Source organism: Schistocerca nitens, chromosome 1 (genome assembly GCF_023898315.1).
Source record: "Schistocerca nitens isolate TAMUIC-IGC-003100 chromosome 1, iqSchNite1.1, whole genome shotgun sequence".
Taxonomy (NCBI): domain Eukaryota; kingdom Metazoa; phylum Arthropoda; class Insecta; order Orthoptera; family Acrididae; genus Schistocerca; species Schistocerca nitens.
This window is the reverse complement of record NC_064614.1, coordinates 26,898,651-26,916,710: the sequence shown is the minus strand read 5'-3', so window position 1 is coordinate 26,916,710 and position 18,060 is coordinate 26,898,651. Positions and strand designations below refer to the sequence as shown.

The following is an 18,060-nucleotide window of genomic DNA, read 5'->3' as shown; positions in this document are numbered from 1 at the left end:
TTCTTCAGTCTTCTTCAGTCTTGCTCAGTCGGGACTGGGTTCGAGTCTCAGTCCGGCACATAGTTTAATCCTCCAGGAAGCGCGTCAGGACCGTCCAAATGGTGCCTTTACCTTTCCTGAGGCCGTACATCATCTATTAGATCCTCAATTTTCTTTTTCATTCTTCTGTATATTATCTTTGTCGTCAAGTTGGATGGATGAGCCGTTAATCTATTGTGCTATAGTTCTCACACTTATCGGCTTTTTCTATCTTCGGAATTGTGTGGATGATATTTTTCCCAAAAGTCTGATGATATGACGCCAGTGTCACAGATTCCACCACACTACACTGAATAGTCGCTTGCTTGCCAGTTCCCCCAATGATTTTAGAAATTCCGGCGGAGAGCTACCTATCACTTCTGCCTCATTTAATCTTAAGCTTTCCAAAGCTCTTTTAAATTTTGATTCTGATACTGGATCCGCTCTCTCTTCCTTATCGACTCGTGTTTCTTCTACCACGTCAGCAAACAAGTCCTTCCCCTCATAGACGCCTTGAGTTTACTCTTTCCACCTCTGCGTATAACTCTGGAATTCCCATTTCACTCCTAATGTTGTAATGTTGCACCCCCCCCCCCTTCCTTGCTTTTAAATTTTTTTTATGCATGGGTATACTGAAAATATTAAGTGGTCTGTTGCTCTCCCAGATAAAACACAAAATGTTATTTTGATTTTTGCTCTAGATTTCTTTCCATTGTAAGGTACAACGGTAACACTGAAGAATTTTGAATTGTTGTGAAGTTAGTCAACGAAATGCTACAGCGTCGAAATCTTCCATAAATCTAGAAAGACAATCTAGCTGTTGACGTATGCCTACTATATCCAAGATAATTCTCCTCGGATAAGGAAATGTTTCATGAATTTTTTCCCACTTCTAGAGATTACCACTTTACTGTTTGTTACGTAATAGAACATTCAAAACCGCAAGCAAAATTGGCTTTAAGAGACTGATGTGGTGATGGTGTGTGTGATCAGTCGTACCTTGTTAGGTCATTCGGATGGGTTATTGTCCACGAAATGCTACGGTTCTTGCATTGTCATCATTACCAATCTGACATTTACATCTAAATAAAGGTCTCGTTTAGAGTGCCCCATTCATCATGAAATTCAGCAATACTCTCTCATATTCATCCTGTATGAAATCTAATACCATCTACACAGTTTCCATATGTCCGTTGCCTCTACATTTTCGTTTATCTGGGAATCTAGTAAAAAAACTCCATAATCCATGGCTTCCATGTATTAGACTGGCTTCATGTCCTGTCAGCTGATTTTCATTTTAATTACAATCAGAATAACAACTGATATCCAATTTTTATTTGCCGTATAAATTCGTAACAATGCTCGCTACCCATTAGAGCGAATCAGTCAAGTGACTGCTTACTTTATAAGCTACGGATAATCTTAAAGAGCGTCTCTGTTACCATAGTTACGAGAGGAGAGTGAACTTTCCCATTGTCATCCGGCAGTTTTACAAGCATCATTCAGCCCTCTTCACTTAGACAGAAACAGTGACTAACTATGGACTTCTTCCCATTTCAGGCAGACCCTCGGCAATGGCACGCTATACTTTCCACCATTCCGAGCTGAAGACTACAGGGAGGAAGTACACTCTGCCACATACCGCTGCAAGGCATCCAACCTGGGTGGCGCAGTTCTCAGCAGAGATGTCGTAGTCCGAGCTGGTGAGTACCGAATGACCACTCTACCAATCCGCCGACAAGCAACGTCTTCTGAAGGAGCACTATTCATCAAGATAAGTGTGGTTCTTGTAGATGATCACTAATGCAGTCATCATAATGAATTGTTAACCATCACAATGAACGACCAACGAAATATACCTGCATAACTTCAAAAAGGGTCGTCTTTTTAAGAGAATGCGAGGGCTATCTTCAGCTGACATTTTAAAATATCACCTCCGTAATTGTAACTGATTAGTCACACAATTATAGTAACGAATCTGTGATTTAAGGAGCCACCTTGAAGTTTCAAGAAGCGCAATGGAACAAGATACTTATTTGAGAAAATAATGCTGTTCTTTTATTTTCTGATGTACATAAGGACGATGCTACGCTGTTAAAAGCTCTGGTGTTAATAATATTGTAAGTGGGCTGCTCGTGTGTTGGCAACGCTGTGTAGCGCTTTGCACTAGATCTCTGACTGCGCTTTCTTTGTAAGAGACTCTGTGGCTGGTCGGACTCGTTGTTGGAAGTTAATCGCCAGTAGTGTTGTGCAGTTGGAAGTTAGACGCCAGCAGTGACGGGAAGTACTGTTGGGCAGTTGGAGGTGAACAGCCAGCATTGGTGGATGTTAAATGTGAGAAGTTAGCATTGATGGTGGTTAGATGCCTGAATTGTTAACGTAGGCTAACGATCTGGAAGTATTCGACTTGGAGATAGAAAATTATTCATGAGTATATATCTTTGTACTGGATGTCAATGACGATTTATATTCGTGTTTGAACTAGTTGTCACATTATTAAGGTAAAAAAATACATTATTTGGTTTGCAACGAAATCTTCCCTTTGCTAACCACATGCCTATTAGTAGTTAGTGGCTTTAGTAGCTAAAATCTTTTATTTAGCTGGCAGTTTTGACGCTCGCTGTATTGCAGTAGTTCGCGTAATGAAGATTTTTGTGAGGTAAGTGCGTAATGAAATGTATAGGTTACTGTCAGGATTAGTTCTTATTCAGGGCCATTCTTTTGTATTAATTATTTGAAGTCAGGTTGTAATTTGTTTTGAGCAGTCGGATTGCGTTGCGCTCGAATATTGTGTCAGTGTTGACATGATAAGAAAAAGCAAAGAGAAAGTAGGGTCAGTAGGTTCAGTTTTACTCAGCTGTTTCAGAATCAAATGACGTAGAAGTTTCATCTTCTCAGTCATTCAGCGATTTACGTACAGCCACACTCATTTAAATAAATAAGTTTCAATATTACGTGTAACATGTGTAAAATAATAGTGAATGGACTAAAGGGGGGAAATTAAAACTGCCTGATAGTCAGAAAGGGGCGCTGAAGGCTCTAGCTAATTAGCAACATGAGCAATAACAAATTGAATAATACAGCTAAATGTCCTCTGGTGAGAAACAAGGATTGTATGAAACAGCCCAGGGGTTATCTCAGAGATCTGCTTAACCCTGCCTCAATATTTATGCCACACAGCAGATACGAAGCACAAAGATTTAAAGAGAGAAAGTAGTATGACACATTGTATCAACTCATAAGACAGAACCGTCACTACGTCTTAAAATACCCACCGTCCGCGGCTTGTGGTCGTGCGGTAGCTACCCGCTTCCCGCGCACGGGATCCCGTGTTCGATTCCCGGCGGGGTCAGGGATTTACTCTGCCTCGAGATGACTGGGTGTTGTGTGTCTTTCATCATCTTTTCACCTTCGTTCGCTCGCAAGTCACCGTAGTGGCGTTAAAGAACTTGTGGAGTGGCGGCCGAACCGTCTCCCGGCCACCACTGCCGTACGCCCATCATTATTACAATACCCACAGTGGTCTAACGTGGCGTTCCAGATAACCTATGTAAGCAAAGGAAATCATGTAAACACCACGAAATACGAATTGTCAGTGTGAATTCCAACGACTACATGTAGCAAAGAACAGTACTCATGTACACAGAACAGGCAGCTGAAAAACAGCATATCGCCATTTGCAGACACAGCAGGAAATTTGCGAGTGGAATTTAATGAAGACCAATGTTCACTGTTTGCGAGCGAGGTCGTAAACACACTCGTAAAATAACTGAAACGATCATGTGGACTACGTCATTACTCACTTTCTCCGAATGTAAAAAATGGCTCTGAGCACTATGGGACTCAACTGCTGAGGTCATTAGTCCCCTAGAACTTAGAACTAGTTAAACCTAACTAACCTAATGACATCACAAACATCCATGCCCGAGGCAGGATTCGAACCTGCGACCGTAGCGGTCTTGCGGTTCCAGACTGCAGCGCCTTTAACCGCACGGCTACTTCGGCCGGCTCTCCGAATGTAAATCGTTACCCAGAAATTTTCACGGGAAATGATTTCCAGAAGTCATATACACTACTGGCCATTAAAATTGCTACACCAAGAAGAAATGCAGATGATAAACGGGTATTCATTGGAAAAATATATTATACTAGAACTGACATGTGATTACATTATCAGGCAATTTGGGTGCATAGATACTGAGTAATCAGTACCCAGAACAATCACCTCTGGCCGTAATAACGGCCTTGATACGCTTGGGCGTTGAGTCAAACAGAGCTTGGATGCCCATGCAGCTTCAACACGATACCACAGTTCATCAAGAGTACTGACTGGCGTATTGTGACGAGCCAGTTGCTCGGCCACTCAGACGTTTTCAATTGGTGAGAGATCTGGAGAATGTGCTGGCCAGGGCAGGGTGCATTCACGGGTCGTAACACGTCAGAAATATAACGTCCACTGTTCAAAGTGCCGTCTATGCGAACAAGAGGTGGCCGAGACGTGTAACCAATGGCACCCCATACCATCACGCCGGCTGATACGCCAGTATGGCGATAACGAATACACGCTTCCAATGTGCGTTCACCGCGATGTCGCCAAACACGGATGCCACCATCATGATGCTGTACACAGAACATGGATTTCCGAAAAAATGACGTTTTGCCATTCGTGCACCCAGGTTCGTCGTTGAGTACACCATCGCAGGCGCTCCTGTCTGTGATGCAGCGTCAAGGGTAACCGCAGCCATGGTCTCCGAGCTGATAGTCCATGCTGCTGAAAACGTCGTCGAGCTGTTGGTGCAGATGGTTGTTGTCCTACAAACGTCCTCATCTGTTGATCCAGGAATCGAGACGTGGCTGCACGATCCAATACAGCCATACGGATAAGATGCCTGTCATCCAGACTGCTAGTGATACGAGGCCGCTGGGATCGCTCACGGCGTTCCGTATTATCCTCCTGAACCCACCGATTCCATATTCTGCTAACAATCATTGGATCTCGACCAACGCGAGCAGCAATGTCGCGATACGATAAACCGCAATCGCGATAGGCTACAATACGTCCTTTATCAAAGTCGGAAACGTGATGGTACGCATTTCTCCTCCTTACACGAGGCGTCACAGCATCGTTTCACCAGGCAACGCCGGTCAAATTCTGTTTGTGTATAAGAAATCGGTTGGAAACTTTCCTCATATCAGCACGTTGTAGGTTTCGCCATCGGCGCCAACCTTGTGTGAATGCTCTGAAAAGCCAATCATCTGCATATCACAGCATCTTCTTCCTGTCGGTTAAATTTCGCGTTTGTAGCACGTCATATTCGTGGTGTAGCAATTTTAATGGCCAGTAGTGCAAAACTGCCTGACGGTCATAAAGGGGCACTGAAGGCTCTAGCTAACTAGTAATATGGGCAATAACAAATCGGAAAATAATGTTAAATATCCTTTGGTGGGAAACAAGGACTTTACGAAACGTGCTTAACCCTGTCTCAATACTCATGCCACACAGCAGATACGAAGGACAAAGATTTAATGAGAGAAAGCAGCTTGACACATTCTACAAAACTATAAGACAGAACCAGCACTACAACTCAAAATAACCACCGTAACACACTGGTCTAACACAGCGCTCCATATAACGTAGGTAAGCAAAGGAAATCACGGAAACACCACGCAATATGAATTATCAGTGTGAATTCCAACGACTACAAGAAACTCAATGACAGCTCTCTCCTTGGCACGCACCTGCACTATGTACGCCATGTTGCGACCTACGAATGGTGCCACCACCTATCGGAACTTCATAACACTATAGGGGCTGAAATGGGAATATTCCACTGTGGCCCATAACAAATTCCGCATTTTTCAACCGAAACTGGCCGAGAAAAAAATGTGTTGCATTAATTATTGAAAACCCGTTGTATTTTGTATTACCCAACTATACAACAGTCATCCTCATATTCTGGGTGGTCTAACATAGCTCGGTGTTGCTCCAAGGTATCTGCTCATTAGTTAGGTTTTTGTATCACGCTTATTAAATTACTCCGGACTACTATGCCGTGGTCATTTCGTCCCATCTTACGGAGGATATCTTCAGGGGAGATTTTAGTTTCTATGAGTGTCCTATTCACACCCTGGCTCGATACTGACTGCAAGTTTCCAGGCTGTGAGTCGGACATGCTTAAAAGCTACAGTGCTTCGAACTGTTTCTTATCCATTCCCCGGGCCACACCCATTAATACTGATAATATGGGAGAAATTAAGTTAAGAGTACTGCTGGATGTGTATTAATAATGCAAGAACTCGTTCAATTTCGAGAGCCTCCGTAGCCGAATGGTAAGTGTCGCTGCTTCCGGTGTGGAAAGACCCGGGATGAATTCCCAGTATCTCCTCGGAATTTTCCGACATAGGGAGGCGTGGAAGGGGGCCATTCAGCCTGGTGAGGACAGATGAGGAGCTGCAGGGACAAGGACGTAGCAGAGACACCTGACAAAAATGGCTGCAAGAACTGGCGACATGCTGATCTCATGTCCCATGATCATAGATTTCTCCTCGATCTGCCTTGTAGCTAGGAGTCAGCCAGTGTTAACAGGCCAAAGACCTAATCCATGAATGGTGTTTAAAGTCTTTCCATTGTTAAAATGAATACTTGATTTCAGATACAAATGTGAAAAATTGTAACCATCTCCTCCACTTCGTGTAGTGCATAGGCAGAAACTCTGCTGTTTGCCCTCCGCCACAATTTAGACGTTGGTTTCAAACCTTAAGACGGCAGAGTTAAGAGCGTGCGAGGTCTATACCTATCTGTGGTCCCTTGGACTTATTGGTGGTTAAATACCGACGAACAATATGCGTTACCTCATCCGACACCCTACTGCATACTAAAAACACACAAATTCACAGAAGCATCACTATAACTCTCAAACATATAAATTTATTTCTAGAAATTGGGTATGCAACAGCCGTGTCCTGTTGTTTCAGTACAGTTTAACAGCACCTAAATACAACAACCTTTCATCATACCAACCAGACATCAAAATGGCTCTGAGCACTATGGGACTTAACATCTATGGTCATCAGTCCCCGAGATCTTAGAACTACTTAAACCTAACTAACCTAAGGACATCACACAACACCCAGTCATCACGAGGTAGGGAAAATCCCTGACCCCGCCAGGAATCGAACCCGGGAAGCCGGGCGCGGGAAGCGAGAACGCTACCGCACGACCACGAGCTGCGGACCCAACCAGACGTCGACAAATCATCAGTGAAAATCATAAGTAACATACGATTTTCTAGTAATCTGATAATAAGAAACGAATTCGAAAACTTACGATCCCATGAGCTAATCTTGCGTTCATATATCTGCCAGCTCTGTGGATAGTCTGTGATTTACAAAGGAAGTATTTATCCGCCCGCAGTCTCGTTCAGTGGGCATGAAACGCAAGAAGACATAACTTACGCCTTACAGAGTTTAATAGAAACATAAACTACGTATTTTCAAAAATGGCTCTGAGCACTATGGGACTTGGCTCCAGAATGAGATTTTCACTCTGCAGCGGAGTGTGCGCTGATATGAAACTTCCTGGCAGATTAAAACTGTGTGCCCGACCGAGACTCGAACTCGGGACCTTTGCCTTTCGCGGGCAAGTGCTCTACACTTTCCCGCGAAAGGCAAAGGTCCCGAGTTCGAGTCTCGGTCGGGCACACAGTTTTAATCTGCCAGGATGTTTCACTATGGGACTTAACATCTATGGTCATCAGTCCCCTAGAACTTAGAACTACTTAAACCTAACTAACCTAAGGACAGCACACAACACCCAGTCATCACGAGGCAGAAAAAATCTCTGACCCCGCCGGGAATCGAACCCAGGAACCCGGGCGTGGGAAGCGAGAACGCTAAACTACGTATTTTGTTTTGTCATTACTGTATATTGCTGTAGCGGGAAAAATGTGAGCCCTTAGTCCACAAGCTTCATTCATGGTTGCCTATGAGTTCGTATGTGTAATGCTATTACTGCATTCATATTTATCTGTAGAGAAGCAGTGATGCACTTCTAGGACACAAAGGTAGGCTACCGTTAAGAAATAAAAAAGTAAAAAAAAAGAATAGTCTCGCAGTTGTGCTTCGTAAGCGGCTTATCGCACGCGCTCTACTTCCGATACGCATTGCATTTACTGCAGCCATGAAACTGTAATAAAAGGCCGAGGGGTTAGCTCTTTTCACTCGTTTAATTTCAGCTCTCTCTGCTCTCATTCCGGTTGCTCTTTTGTCTGCCCTTTCTCTCATTCTCGTCGCAGGTGTTACTTTAATCAGGCTTCGCTAAAACTCCAAATCCATTTCGCCACTTTTAGGGCTCTTCATTTAGTTACTGTTTCTGAAGGTTTTTCCGCGCCTGACGTTTCTTTGGTGAGCTGAACGACTTTGCAAGAACACCATTACGCGAAGAGCAGATAATGGTGCTTTCCACAACGCTCGCCTGTTGATCAGTTCTTCGGTTACTTGAATAGGTCGCTCGTCTTACGCGCAGGCGACAAATCCTCTAATAAGTCTTTGAGCGACCAGGGCACGCTACTCTTCTCTGGGAACTAAGTGCACACCGATCAGCAAGTATCCGCTTTCAACACTGAAGATGTGCCATTAACGAAACCCACGTATCGAATAACGGAGCAAGTTTTCTGAGAGAGGAATTCTGCTTCTCGTGTACCTCGTTGCTTGTATAGCTAGCAGTAAAAATACTTATCAACGTTCAACAACATTACATTTCACGCCACAGCTACTCCATTCACATCATATCAAAATGATCTAGGTATACTCACAGTTCCAACACCAGGACCACAGAACAGAAGTCTGACACAGTAAATACCTTATCACTCAGAATTCTCCTAGAACCTAATAGACATGCATTGTTTTTATTTCGCGGTGATACTGAACTTAAACAACGTAAATCTTTAGTCCAAGAAGTCTGTAAATAGTTAATCAATATCTATATACCTCATACATTCTCTAGAAAAATTATATCCTCGTGCCACAACAATACCATTCAAATTTCAACGCATTTGTGGCAGTTCAAAATATTGTTCATTTAACAGGTCATAAAATTAAATAATAAATATTTACCTATAAGATATGGTATTGTTCATTTCAGAGGTCCTAAGCGTAAGGATCATCCAGGAAGTGGAATAATTCAAAAATCTGTGTCATATTTTCATTTAGAGTTTAACACCGAACTTACCGTAAACCAGCTGATACAAGTACACTCATGTACATGATACGTATAAATGGCATTAACAAATCGCATTACTGTACAGAAGACGTGTAGAAGTCAGATTAACTAACAATCACATTATTTGATGATGTTCAATGTATATTTATCACTCAGGTATAGTAAGTAACATATTAGTGGAGTAAGAGTTTAACACCAACATATCTCCAGAACTGTATCGAATTAGTATTGAAGCTTTTATGATTATTGGCGAGTTACTGAAAACTGAATAATGGATACCATTCTGCACTATTATTGTTATTTCTAATATTGATTGCATTAACTGAGCAGTTGAGATGAAAAAGAGATATTATTTATGACAAATTAAATTATGAAATAGGAATTCCTCTTCTGTGCCAAACTCTTCATCTCAGACTACCACTTGCAATCTACATCCTCAATTATTTGCTGGACGTATTACAGTCTCTGTCTTACTCTACAGTTTCTGCGCTCTACAGCTCCCTCTAGTGGAAGTCATTCCTTGATGTCTTTAAACAGGTGTCATATCATCCTCTCCCTTCTCCTTGTCAGTGTTTTCCACATATTCCTTTCCTCTCCGACTCTGCGCAGAATCTCCTCATTCCTTGCCTTATCAGTCCACCCTAATTTTCAACATTCTTCCGTAGCACCACATCTCAAATGCTTCGCTTCTATTCTGTTCCGGTTTTCCCACAGTCCACGATTCACTACCATACAACGTTGTGTTCCGAATATACATTCTCAGAAATTTCGTCCTCAAATTAGGGCCTATGTCTGATACTAACCGACCTCTCTTGGCCAGGAATGCCGCCCTTTTTGCCAGTGATAGTCTGCTTTTTATGGCCTCCTCGCTCTGTCTGTCTTGGATTATTTTGCTGCCTAGGTAGCAGAATTCCTTAACTTCATTTGCTTCGTGATCACAAGTCCTGATCATAAGTTTGTCGCTCTTTCCATCTATGCCACTTCACATTAGTTTCGTCTTTCTTCGATTTAATCTCAGTCCACATTGAGTACTCATTAGAATGTTCATTCAATTCAGCAGATCCTGTAGTTCTTCGCTTTCACGGTGGACATCAAGTCATCAGCGACTCTTATAATTGGTATCATTTTACCTTAGATTTTAATTCCGCTTTTGAACGTTACTTTTACTTCCGTAGTTGCCTCTTCCATGTACGTATTGAAAAGTATGGACGAGAGATTACATCCTTCTCTTACACCCTTTTTAATGCGAGCACTTCGTTGACTCTACGGAATTAAGTTAAGTTTCTTAAAATTTTTTATTACCTATGACTAACAACAATCGTATTGTGAGAAAGATTTATTTAGCTGTTATGGATGTTATGTGATACGCTCCTCGTAGATGAATATCTTATGCAGTAGAAATCCTGATTAATTTAAAACTGCCAACCTTTTCTATTTACTTTTGTATTTTAGACGTAGCGAACTGCGTTATGCAGGTCTTGGACTCACCCACGTTCATCTAGAAAGTATTTACTGAGGTTAACGTAGGCGATGTAGGCCTGATGTACTCGACGATGCCCTTTAACTACACTGTCTAAAGGATCGTCCTAAGAAATACCAAATTAAGATCAGCCTGAAGATGCCTAAATAAGGTGATAAATAAAAAAAACTAAATTTGCAATCAAGACTGTTTTCAACTAATACTAATAATATCATTTCCAGTACCTTCTAGCTTATGTAACTTTACTGCCCGTAAGGACGCACTAACTGCGAAAGAGTATGAACACATTTTACAGCGTCGCGTACTCCGTACAGTAGAGGAACAGTTTATAAAGCAGCATCCCTGATCCGTCATTTTGCGTACGATAACATTCCTGAAATTGACTGGCATGCCCAAAGTCCCAGTCTGAACTCAGTAGAACATCATTTGGATGATTTAGAACGTCGACTCCCTCCAGACTTCAACGTTCAACTTCGCCGGCCTCTCTGGTTTCGGCTCTTGAGGAAGAATGGCTGCCACTCTTTCGCACGCATTCCGGTGGCTCATTGACAGTGTCCCCACTAGAATTCAAGTCGTCGTAAAGGAGAAGCGTGAAGACACCCCATATTTACCTCCACTATTTGTTTCCATAGACTGTCTCGGCCTACTGCCCGACCGGGTCACGCTCTATTGACACACACTCGACACGGATTTAGAAAACATCTTGTGAAACACAACCAGATCTTTAGTCACACGAAGTGTTGAGTGCTGTTGACAAGGGATTTCGAACGGATTTCGTATTTCCAGATTTCCAGAAGGCTTTTGAAACTGTACCTAACAAGCGGCTTGCAACCAAATTGCAAGGCTGTAGAATATAGTCTCACTTATGCGACTGGATTCGTGGTTTCTTGTCAAAGGAGACAAGTTCCTAGTAACTGCCGGAAAGTCGTCGAGTAAAGCGGAACTGATTTCCTGCGTTCCCAAAGGTAATGTTATAGGACCTATGCTGTTCCCTATCGTATAAAGGATTTAGAAGACAATGTGAGGAGCACTCTTCGGTTGTTTGCAGATGATGGTGTCTTTTATCGCCTAATAAAGTCCTCCAAAACAAATTTCAAAACGATTCAGAAAAAATGTCTGTATGGTGCGAAAATTGGCAATTGGCCCTAAACAATGAAAAGTGCGCGTCCATCCACATCTGTGCTAAACGAATCCGTTAAAATTCGGTTATAAGACAAATTAATCAAATGTAAAGGCCATAAATTCAACTACATACTTAGCACTTACTTCCATGTATGGAAGTGAAACGTGGACGATAAATAGTTCAGACAAGAAGAGAATAGAAGCTTTCGAAATGTGGTGCTACAGAAGAATGCTGAAGATTAGATGGGTAGCTCACATAACTAATGAGGAGGTATTGAGTAGAATTGGAGAGAAGAGAAATTTGTGGCACAACTTGACTAGAAGAAGGGATCGGTTGGTAGGACATGTTCAGAGGCACCAAGGGATCACCAATTTAGTATTGGAGGGCAGCGTGGAGGGTAAAAATTGTAGAGGGAGACCAAGAGATGAATACACTAAACAGATTCAGAAGGATCTAGGTTGCAGTAGCTACTGGGAGCTGAAGAAGCTTGCACAGGATAGAGTAGCATGGAGAGCTGCAACAAACCAGTCTCTGGACAGAAGACCACAACAGCAGCAACTTAGTAATTAAAATTACAAACAACTTAAATTGGAAAAACATATGGAAATTGTTGTGGGGGAAGCAAACCATAGAACAACAGAATGAGATTTTAACTCTGTAGCGGAGTGTGCGCTGAAATGAAACTTCCTCGCAGATTAAAACTATGTGCATGACCGAGACTCGAACTCGGGACCTTTGCCTTTCGTGGGCAAGTGCTCTACCATCTGTGCTACCCAAGCACGACTCACGCCTAGTCCTCACAGCTGTACTTCTGCCAGTATCTCGTTCTCATTCTGGAAACATCCCCCAGGCTGTGGCTAAGCCATATCTCCACAATATCCTTTCTTTCAGGAGTGCTGGTTCTGCAAGGTTAGCAGGAGAGCTTCTGTAAAGTTTGGAAGGTAGGAGACGAGGTACTGGCAGAAGTAAAGCTGTGAGGACGGGGCGTGAGTCGTGCTTGGGTAGGTCAGTTGGTAGAGCACTTGCCCGCGAAAGGCCAAGGTCCCGAGTTCGAGTCTCGGTCATGCACACAGTTTTAATCTGCCAGGAAGCTTCATAGAAGAACACTTAGAAGATGCAACGGACCTACTAAACAGACTGCCTACACTATACTTGTCAGTCTTCTTTTGGAGTACCGCTGAGCGGTATGGGATCCTTACTAAATAGGATTAACGGAGTACACCGAGAAAGATTATTGAAGAGCAGAAAGTTTCGTATTATCGGTAAATAGAGGAGAGAGTGTCGCTTACTTGATACAGGGTTCGCGAGTGGACATCATTAAAACTAAGGCGTTTGTCGTTGCGGCGGGATCCTCTCACGAAATTTCAATATTCGGCCTTCTCCTCCGAACGCGAAAATGTTTCATTCGCGCCGACCTACATGGGGAGAAACGATCATGATAAATAAAATAATGGAAGATAATAGCTCACAAGGAAAGACAGAGGTGTTCTGCTTTCCCGTGCGCTGTTCGAGAGTGCTGTAACAGAGAATTATTCTAATGTTGGTCCGATGAATCCTCTGCCAGGCACTCAAGTGTGATTTGCAGAATATCCATGTAGTTCCAGATTCCCACCTAGCGCCAGCTACCCGCAGTCCCCGTCCATGTGCTCCATGCTCATTAATTTTAGATTCCCACTGGAGTTCAAAAGTAAATGTGGTTCAAATGGCTCTGAGCACTATGGGACTCAACTTCTGAGGTCATCAGTCCCCTAGAGCTTAGAACTACTTAAACCTAACTAAGCTAAGGACATCACACACATCCATGCCCGAGGCAGGATTCGAACTTGCGACCGTAGCGGTCGCGCGGTTCCAGACTGTAGCGCCTAGAACCTCTCGGCCACTACGGCCGGCAAAGTAAATGTGCATCTGCATTTGTGGGGCGGCGAGTAAGTTACTTCACTGGTTTCAAGTTTTGATGCCGTCTTTAATCACGTGAGCCTGGCGAATTAAAATTGCGTTATGTTCGATTGAAAACAAGTCTTTCAAATCTAACAGCACCTTTAGCAGTTCAGAGGCGACTTCTGCGGTAACTTCCTACCATATTGTTTATCGCCCTGACTAACATCACTCAATTGAAAGTTCGCAATAAATTTTCAAACATTAATGCTCGCCATAAAAGTAGAAATAAATTCACCACTTGCCACGCGGAATTGAAGTTCACACGGACGCCACACTAACAGTTATTTTATCGAATTCTAAACGATCCAGGACGGCGTACAGTCCTCGCGAGTTCACTATCCGTTTTCACTGCCAAATACGTGCTTGTCACAGCCCGGCTGTGACGTCATCCGAGGCAGAGCGCGACCAGACGTTTAACTGGCGTGGACCTCACAGTGTCTGAGAGCGAAGTGAACCTTCCTGCTGCTTCAGGGGCTGTATTTGTAAGGTGCCGGTGCAGAGTGCGGAGAAAACATCTGTTGTCACTGTCTATTTACATAAGGCGGCAGTCTACAAACGACCGCTATCTCGGGCACATAATCTTTAATAATATAGTTACCAATTACTTCAGAAACTTCTTAATTTTTGCTGGTATGCCGTTAAGCAGTTTGAAAGCACGTAGAAAGTTTCAGCTCTCTAGAATGAAAACTTTGCTTAATAGAATTTATTTAGTGGAACTAACGGTAGACTGTTACCTCTGAACGATACATTTGCTAAGACTTATCATATCAGTTGCTATTTACGTTACAACTCTTAAACTTGGTGTAGCTGTATTATTTGATATATTTGATCAACTGGTTCAACCAAAATCCTCTATCATTAAAATTTCAAGTACTTAATCTACAACACTTAGGTACATTTTAGTTACAAAATTAGTTTTTATTTAATTACTCAGAAACTATGAGAGGTAGATTAACGTGGACTCTCTGTTATTATTTTCGGGGTGTACTGAAGCATAAAACAAATTTGCAAGTTTCTAAGTCCATTATTTTTGCGCATCTCATTTTTCCGAAAAACGTGGATTCTGGCGTTAATTTTTGTTTTATGGTTTTCGAAAGCAGCATCACTTATTTATAACTTCGAACTGCACCTTCTGACCAAATGTGTGGCTTCCTAGCGTCATTATTTAGCGCCTCTGATTTTTCTCTTAAAACGGCATTTTTCCGTAAACTATTAAGTTTAGAACATCAAGACATGGTATTTGGAAGATTATTACACTAAACTATAATTTAACGAAGTTTTAAATATAAATTTTTATTATTAATTTCATACTAAATTGTAGTGCAATACTTGTGCGCTACATGCAGACGCGTTAAGGTGACGTGGCGCTACCAGCAGTGAACTGGTGTAAGTCCCAGAGCACTCGCTCGCCTCTGTATCTCACACGTGACACAGCGCTTGGTTTGCTTCACATTGAAGGCTGGGGCTTAACTGCCCATCTAGGCGAATCAGTTATATGAATGCATGGTGTCTGTCGTTTCGGACATGTCCGGAAGAATAGACACCTCACAAAATCCACACCTGTGATACAAATTATGTAATTTAAAGGTGGAGGTTGGAGAAAGGAAAGGAATGGGAAGGAACAAATGACATCAGCCTCATTGTGATTTCGTGCAGAATCAACGGCTACGAGGAAAGACGTGTGCCGGCCAGGCTCTCGAATGAAGCATCTCCCGCTTACTAAGCAATTCGTTAAGTACACAGTGTTTATCACAGCCGACCGGAGTGGCCGTGCGGTTCTAGGCGCTACAGTGTGGAACCGAGCGACCGCTACCGTCGAACGGGCATGGATGTGTGTAATGTCCTTAGGTTAGGTTTAATTACTTCTAAGTTCTAGGCGACTGATGACCTCAGAAGTTAAGTCGCATAATGCTCAAAGCCATTTGAACCATTTTGTTTATCGCAAATGCGCGGACTACCTCGGCATGCTCCCCAGCCGACCTGTCCGAAAGGACAGTCATTAAGCATTCATGTTGTTGTTGTTGTGGTCTTCAGTCGTGAGACTGGTTTGATGCAGCTCTCCATGCTACTCTATCCTGTGCAAGCTTCTTCATCTCCCATTACCTACTGTAACCTACATCCACATCTTGGTGTATTCATCTCTTGGTCTCCCTCTACGATTTTTACCCTCCTCGCTGCCCTCCAATACTAAACTGGTGATCCCTCGATGTCTCAAAACATATCCTACCAACCGATCCCTTCTCCTAGTCAAGTTGTGCCACAAACTTCTCTTCTCCCCAATCCTATTCAATACCTCCTCATTAGTTATGTGATCTAACCATCTAATCTTCAGCATTCTTCTGTAGCACCACATTTCGAAAGCTTTTATTCTCTTCTTGTCTAAAGTATTTATCGTCCAGGTTTCACTTGCCTACATGGCTACGCTCCATGTAAATACTTTCAGAAATGACTTCCTGACACACCTATACTCGATGTTAACAAATTTCTCTTATTCAGAAACGCTTTCCTTCCCATTGCCAGTCTACATTTTGTGTCGTCTCTACTTCGACCGCCGGCCGAAGTGGCCGTGCGGTTAAAGGCGCTGCAGTCTGAAACCGCAAGACCGCTACGGTCGCAGGTTCGAATCCTGCCTCGGGCATGGATGTTTGTGATGTCCTTAGGTTAGTTAGGTTTAACTGGTTCTAAGTTCTAGGGGACTAATGACCTCAGCAGTTGAGTCCCATAGTGCTCAGAGCCATTTGAACCATTTTTTTCTACTTCGACCATCATCAGTTATTTTGCTCACCAAATAGCAAAACTCCTTTACTACTTTAAGTGTCTCGTTTCCTAATCTACACTCCTGGAAATGGAAAAAAGAACACATTGACACCGGTGTGTCAGACCCACCATACTTGCTCCGGACACTGCGAGACGGCTGTACAAGCAATGATCACACGCACGGCACAGCGGACACACCAGGAACCGCGGTGTTGGCCGTCGAATGGCGCTAGCTGCGCAGCATTTGTGCACCGCCACCGTCAGTGTCAGCCAGTTTGCCGTGGCATACGGAGCTCCATCGCAGTCTTTAACACTGGTAGCATGCCGCGACAGCGTGGACGTGAACCGTATGTGCAGTTGACGGACTTTGAGCGAGGGCGTATAGTGGGCATGCGGGAGGCCGGGTGGACGTACCGCCGAATTGCTCAACACGTGGGGCGTGAGGTCTCCACAGTACATCGATGTTGTCGCCAGTGGTCGGCGGAAGGTGCACGTGCCCGTCGACCTGGGACCGGACCGCAGCGACGCACGGATGCACGCCAAGACCGTAGGATCCTACGCAGTGCCGTAGGGGACCGCACCGCCACTTCCCAGCAAATTAGGGACACTGTTGCTCCTGGGGTATCGGCGAGGACCATTCGCAACCGTCTCCATGAAGCTGGGCTACGGTCCCGCACACCGTTAGGCCGTCTTCCGCTCACGCCCCAACATCGTGCAGCCCGCCTCCAGTGGTGTCGCGACAGGCGTGAATGGAGGGACGAATGGAGACGTGTCGTCTTCAGCGATGAGAGTCGCTTCTGCCTTGGTGCCATTGATGGTCGTATGCGTGTTTGGCGCCGTGCAGGTGAGCGCCACAATCAGGACTGCATACGACCGAGGCACACAGGGCCAACACCCGGCATCATGGTGTGGGGAGCGATCTCCTACACTGGCCGTACACCACTGGTGATCGTCGAGGGGACACTGAATAGTGCACGGTACATCCAAACCGTCATCGAACCCATCGTTCTACCATTCCTAGACCGGCAAGGGAACTTGCTGTTCCAACAGGACAATGCACGTCCGCATGTATCCCGTGCCACCCAACGTGCTCTAGAAGGTGTAAGTCAACTACCCTGGCCAGCAAGATCTCCGGATCTGTCCCCCATTGAGCATGTTTGGGACTGGATGAAGCGTCGTCTCACGCGGTCTGCACGTCCAGCACGAACGCTGGTCCAACTGAGGCGCCAGGTGGAAATGGCATGGCAAGCCGTTCCACAGGACTACATCCAGCATCTCTACGATCGTCTCCATGGGAGAATAGCAGCCTGCATTGCTGCGAAAGGTGGATATACACTGTACTAGTGCCGACATTGTGCATGCTCTGTTGCCTGTGTCTATGTGCCTGTGGTTCTGTCAGTGTGATCATGCGATGTATCTGACCTCAGGAATGTGTCAATAAAGTTTCCCTTTCCTGGGACAATGAATTCACGGTGTTCTTATTTCAATTTCCAGGAGTGTAATTCCCTCAGCATCACCCGACTT

The 18,060-nt window shown here is 43.9% G+C and overlaps 1 protein-coding gene across 1 annotated transcript in view; it reads left to right on the top strand.

Moving 5' to 3' along the window:
- Positions 1 to 18,060, top strand: part of LOC126258469 (Down syndrome cell adhesion molecule-like protein Dscam2) — a 687,321-nt gene that overhangs the window by 275,153 nt on the left and 394,108 nt on the right. The window contains exon 3 of the mRNA XM_049955646.1: positions 1,579 to 1,721. Coding sequence (XP_049811603.1) covers positions 1,579 to 1,721 — 143 coding nt within the window. The remainder of the gene's footprint in view (positions 1 to 1,578; positions 1,722 to 18,060) is intronic.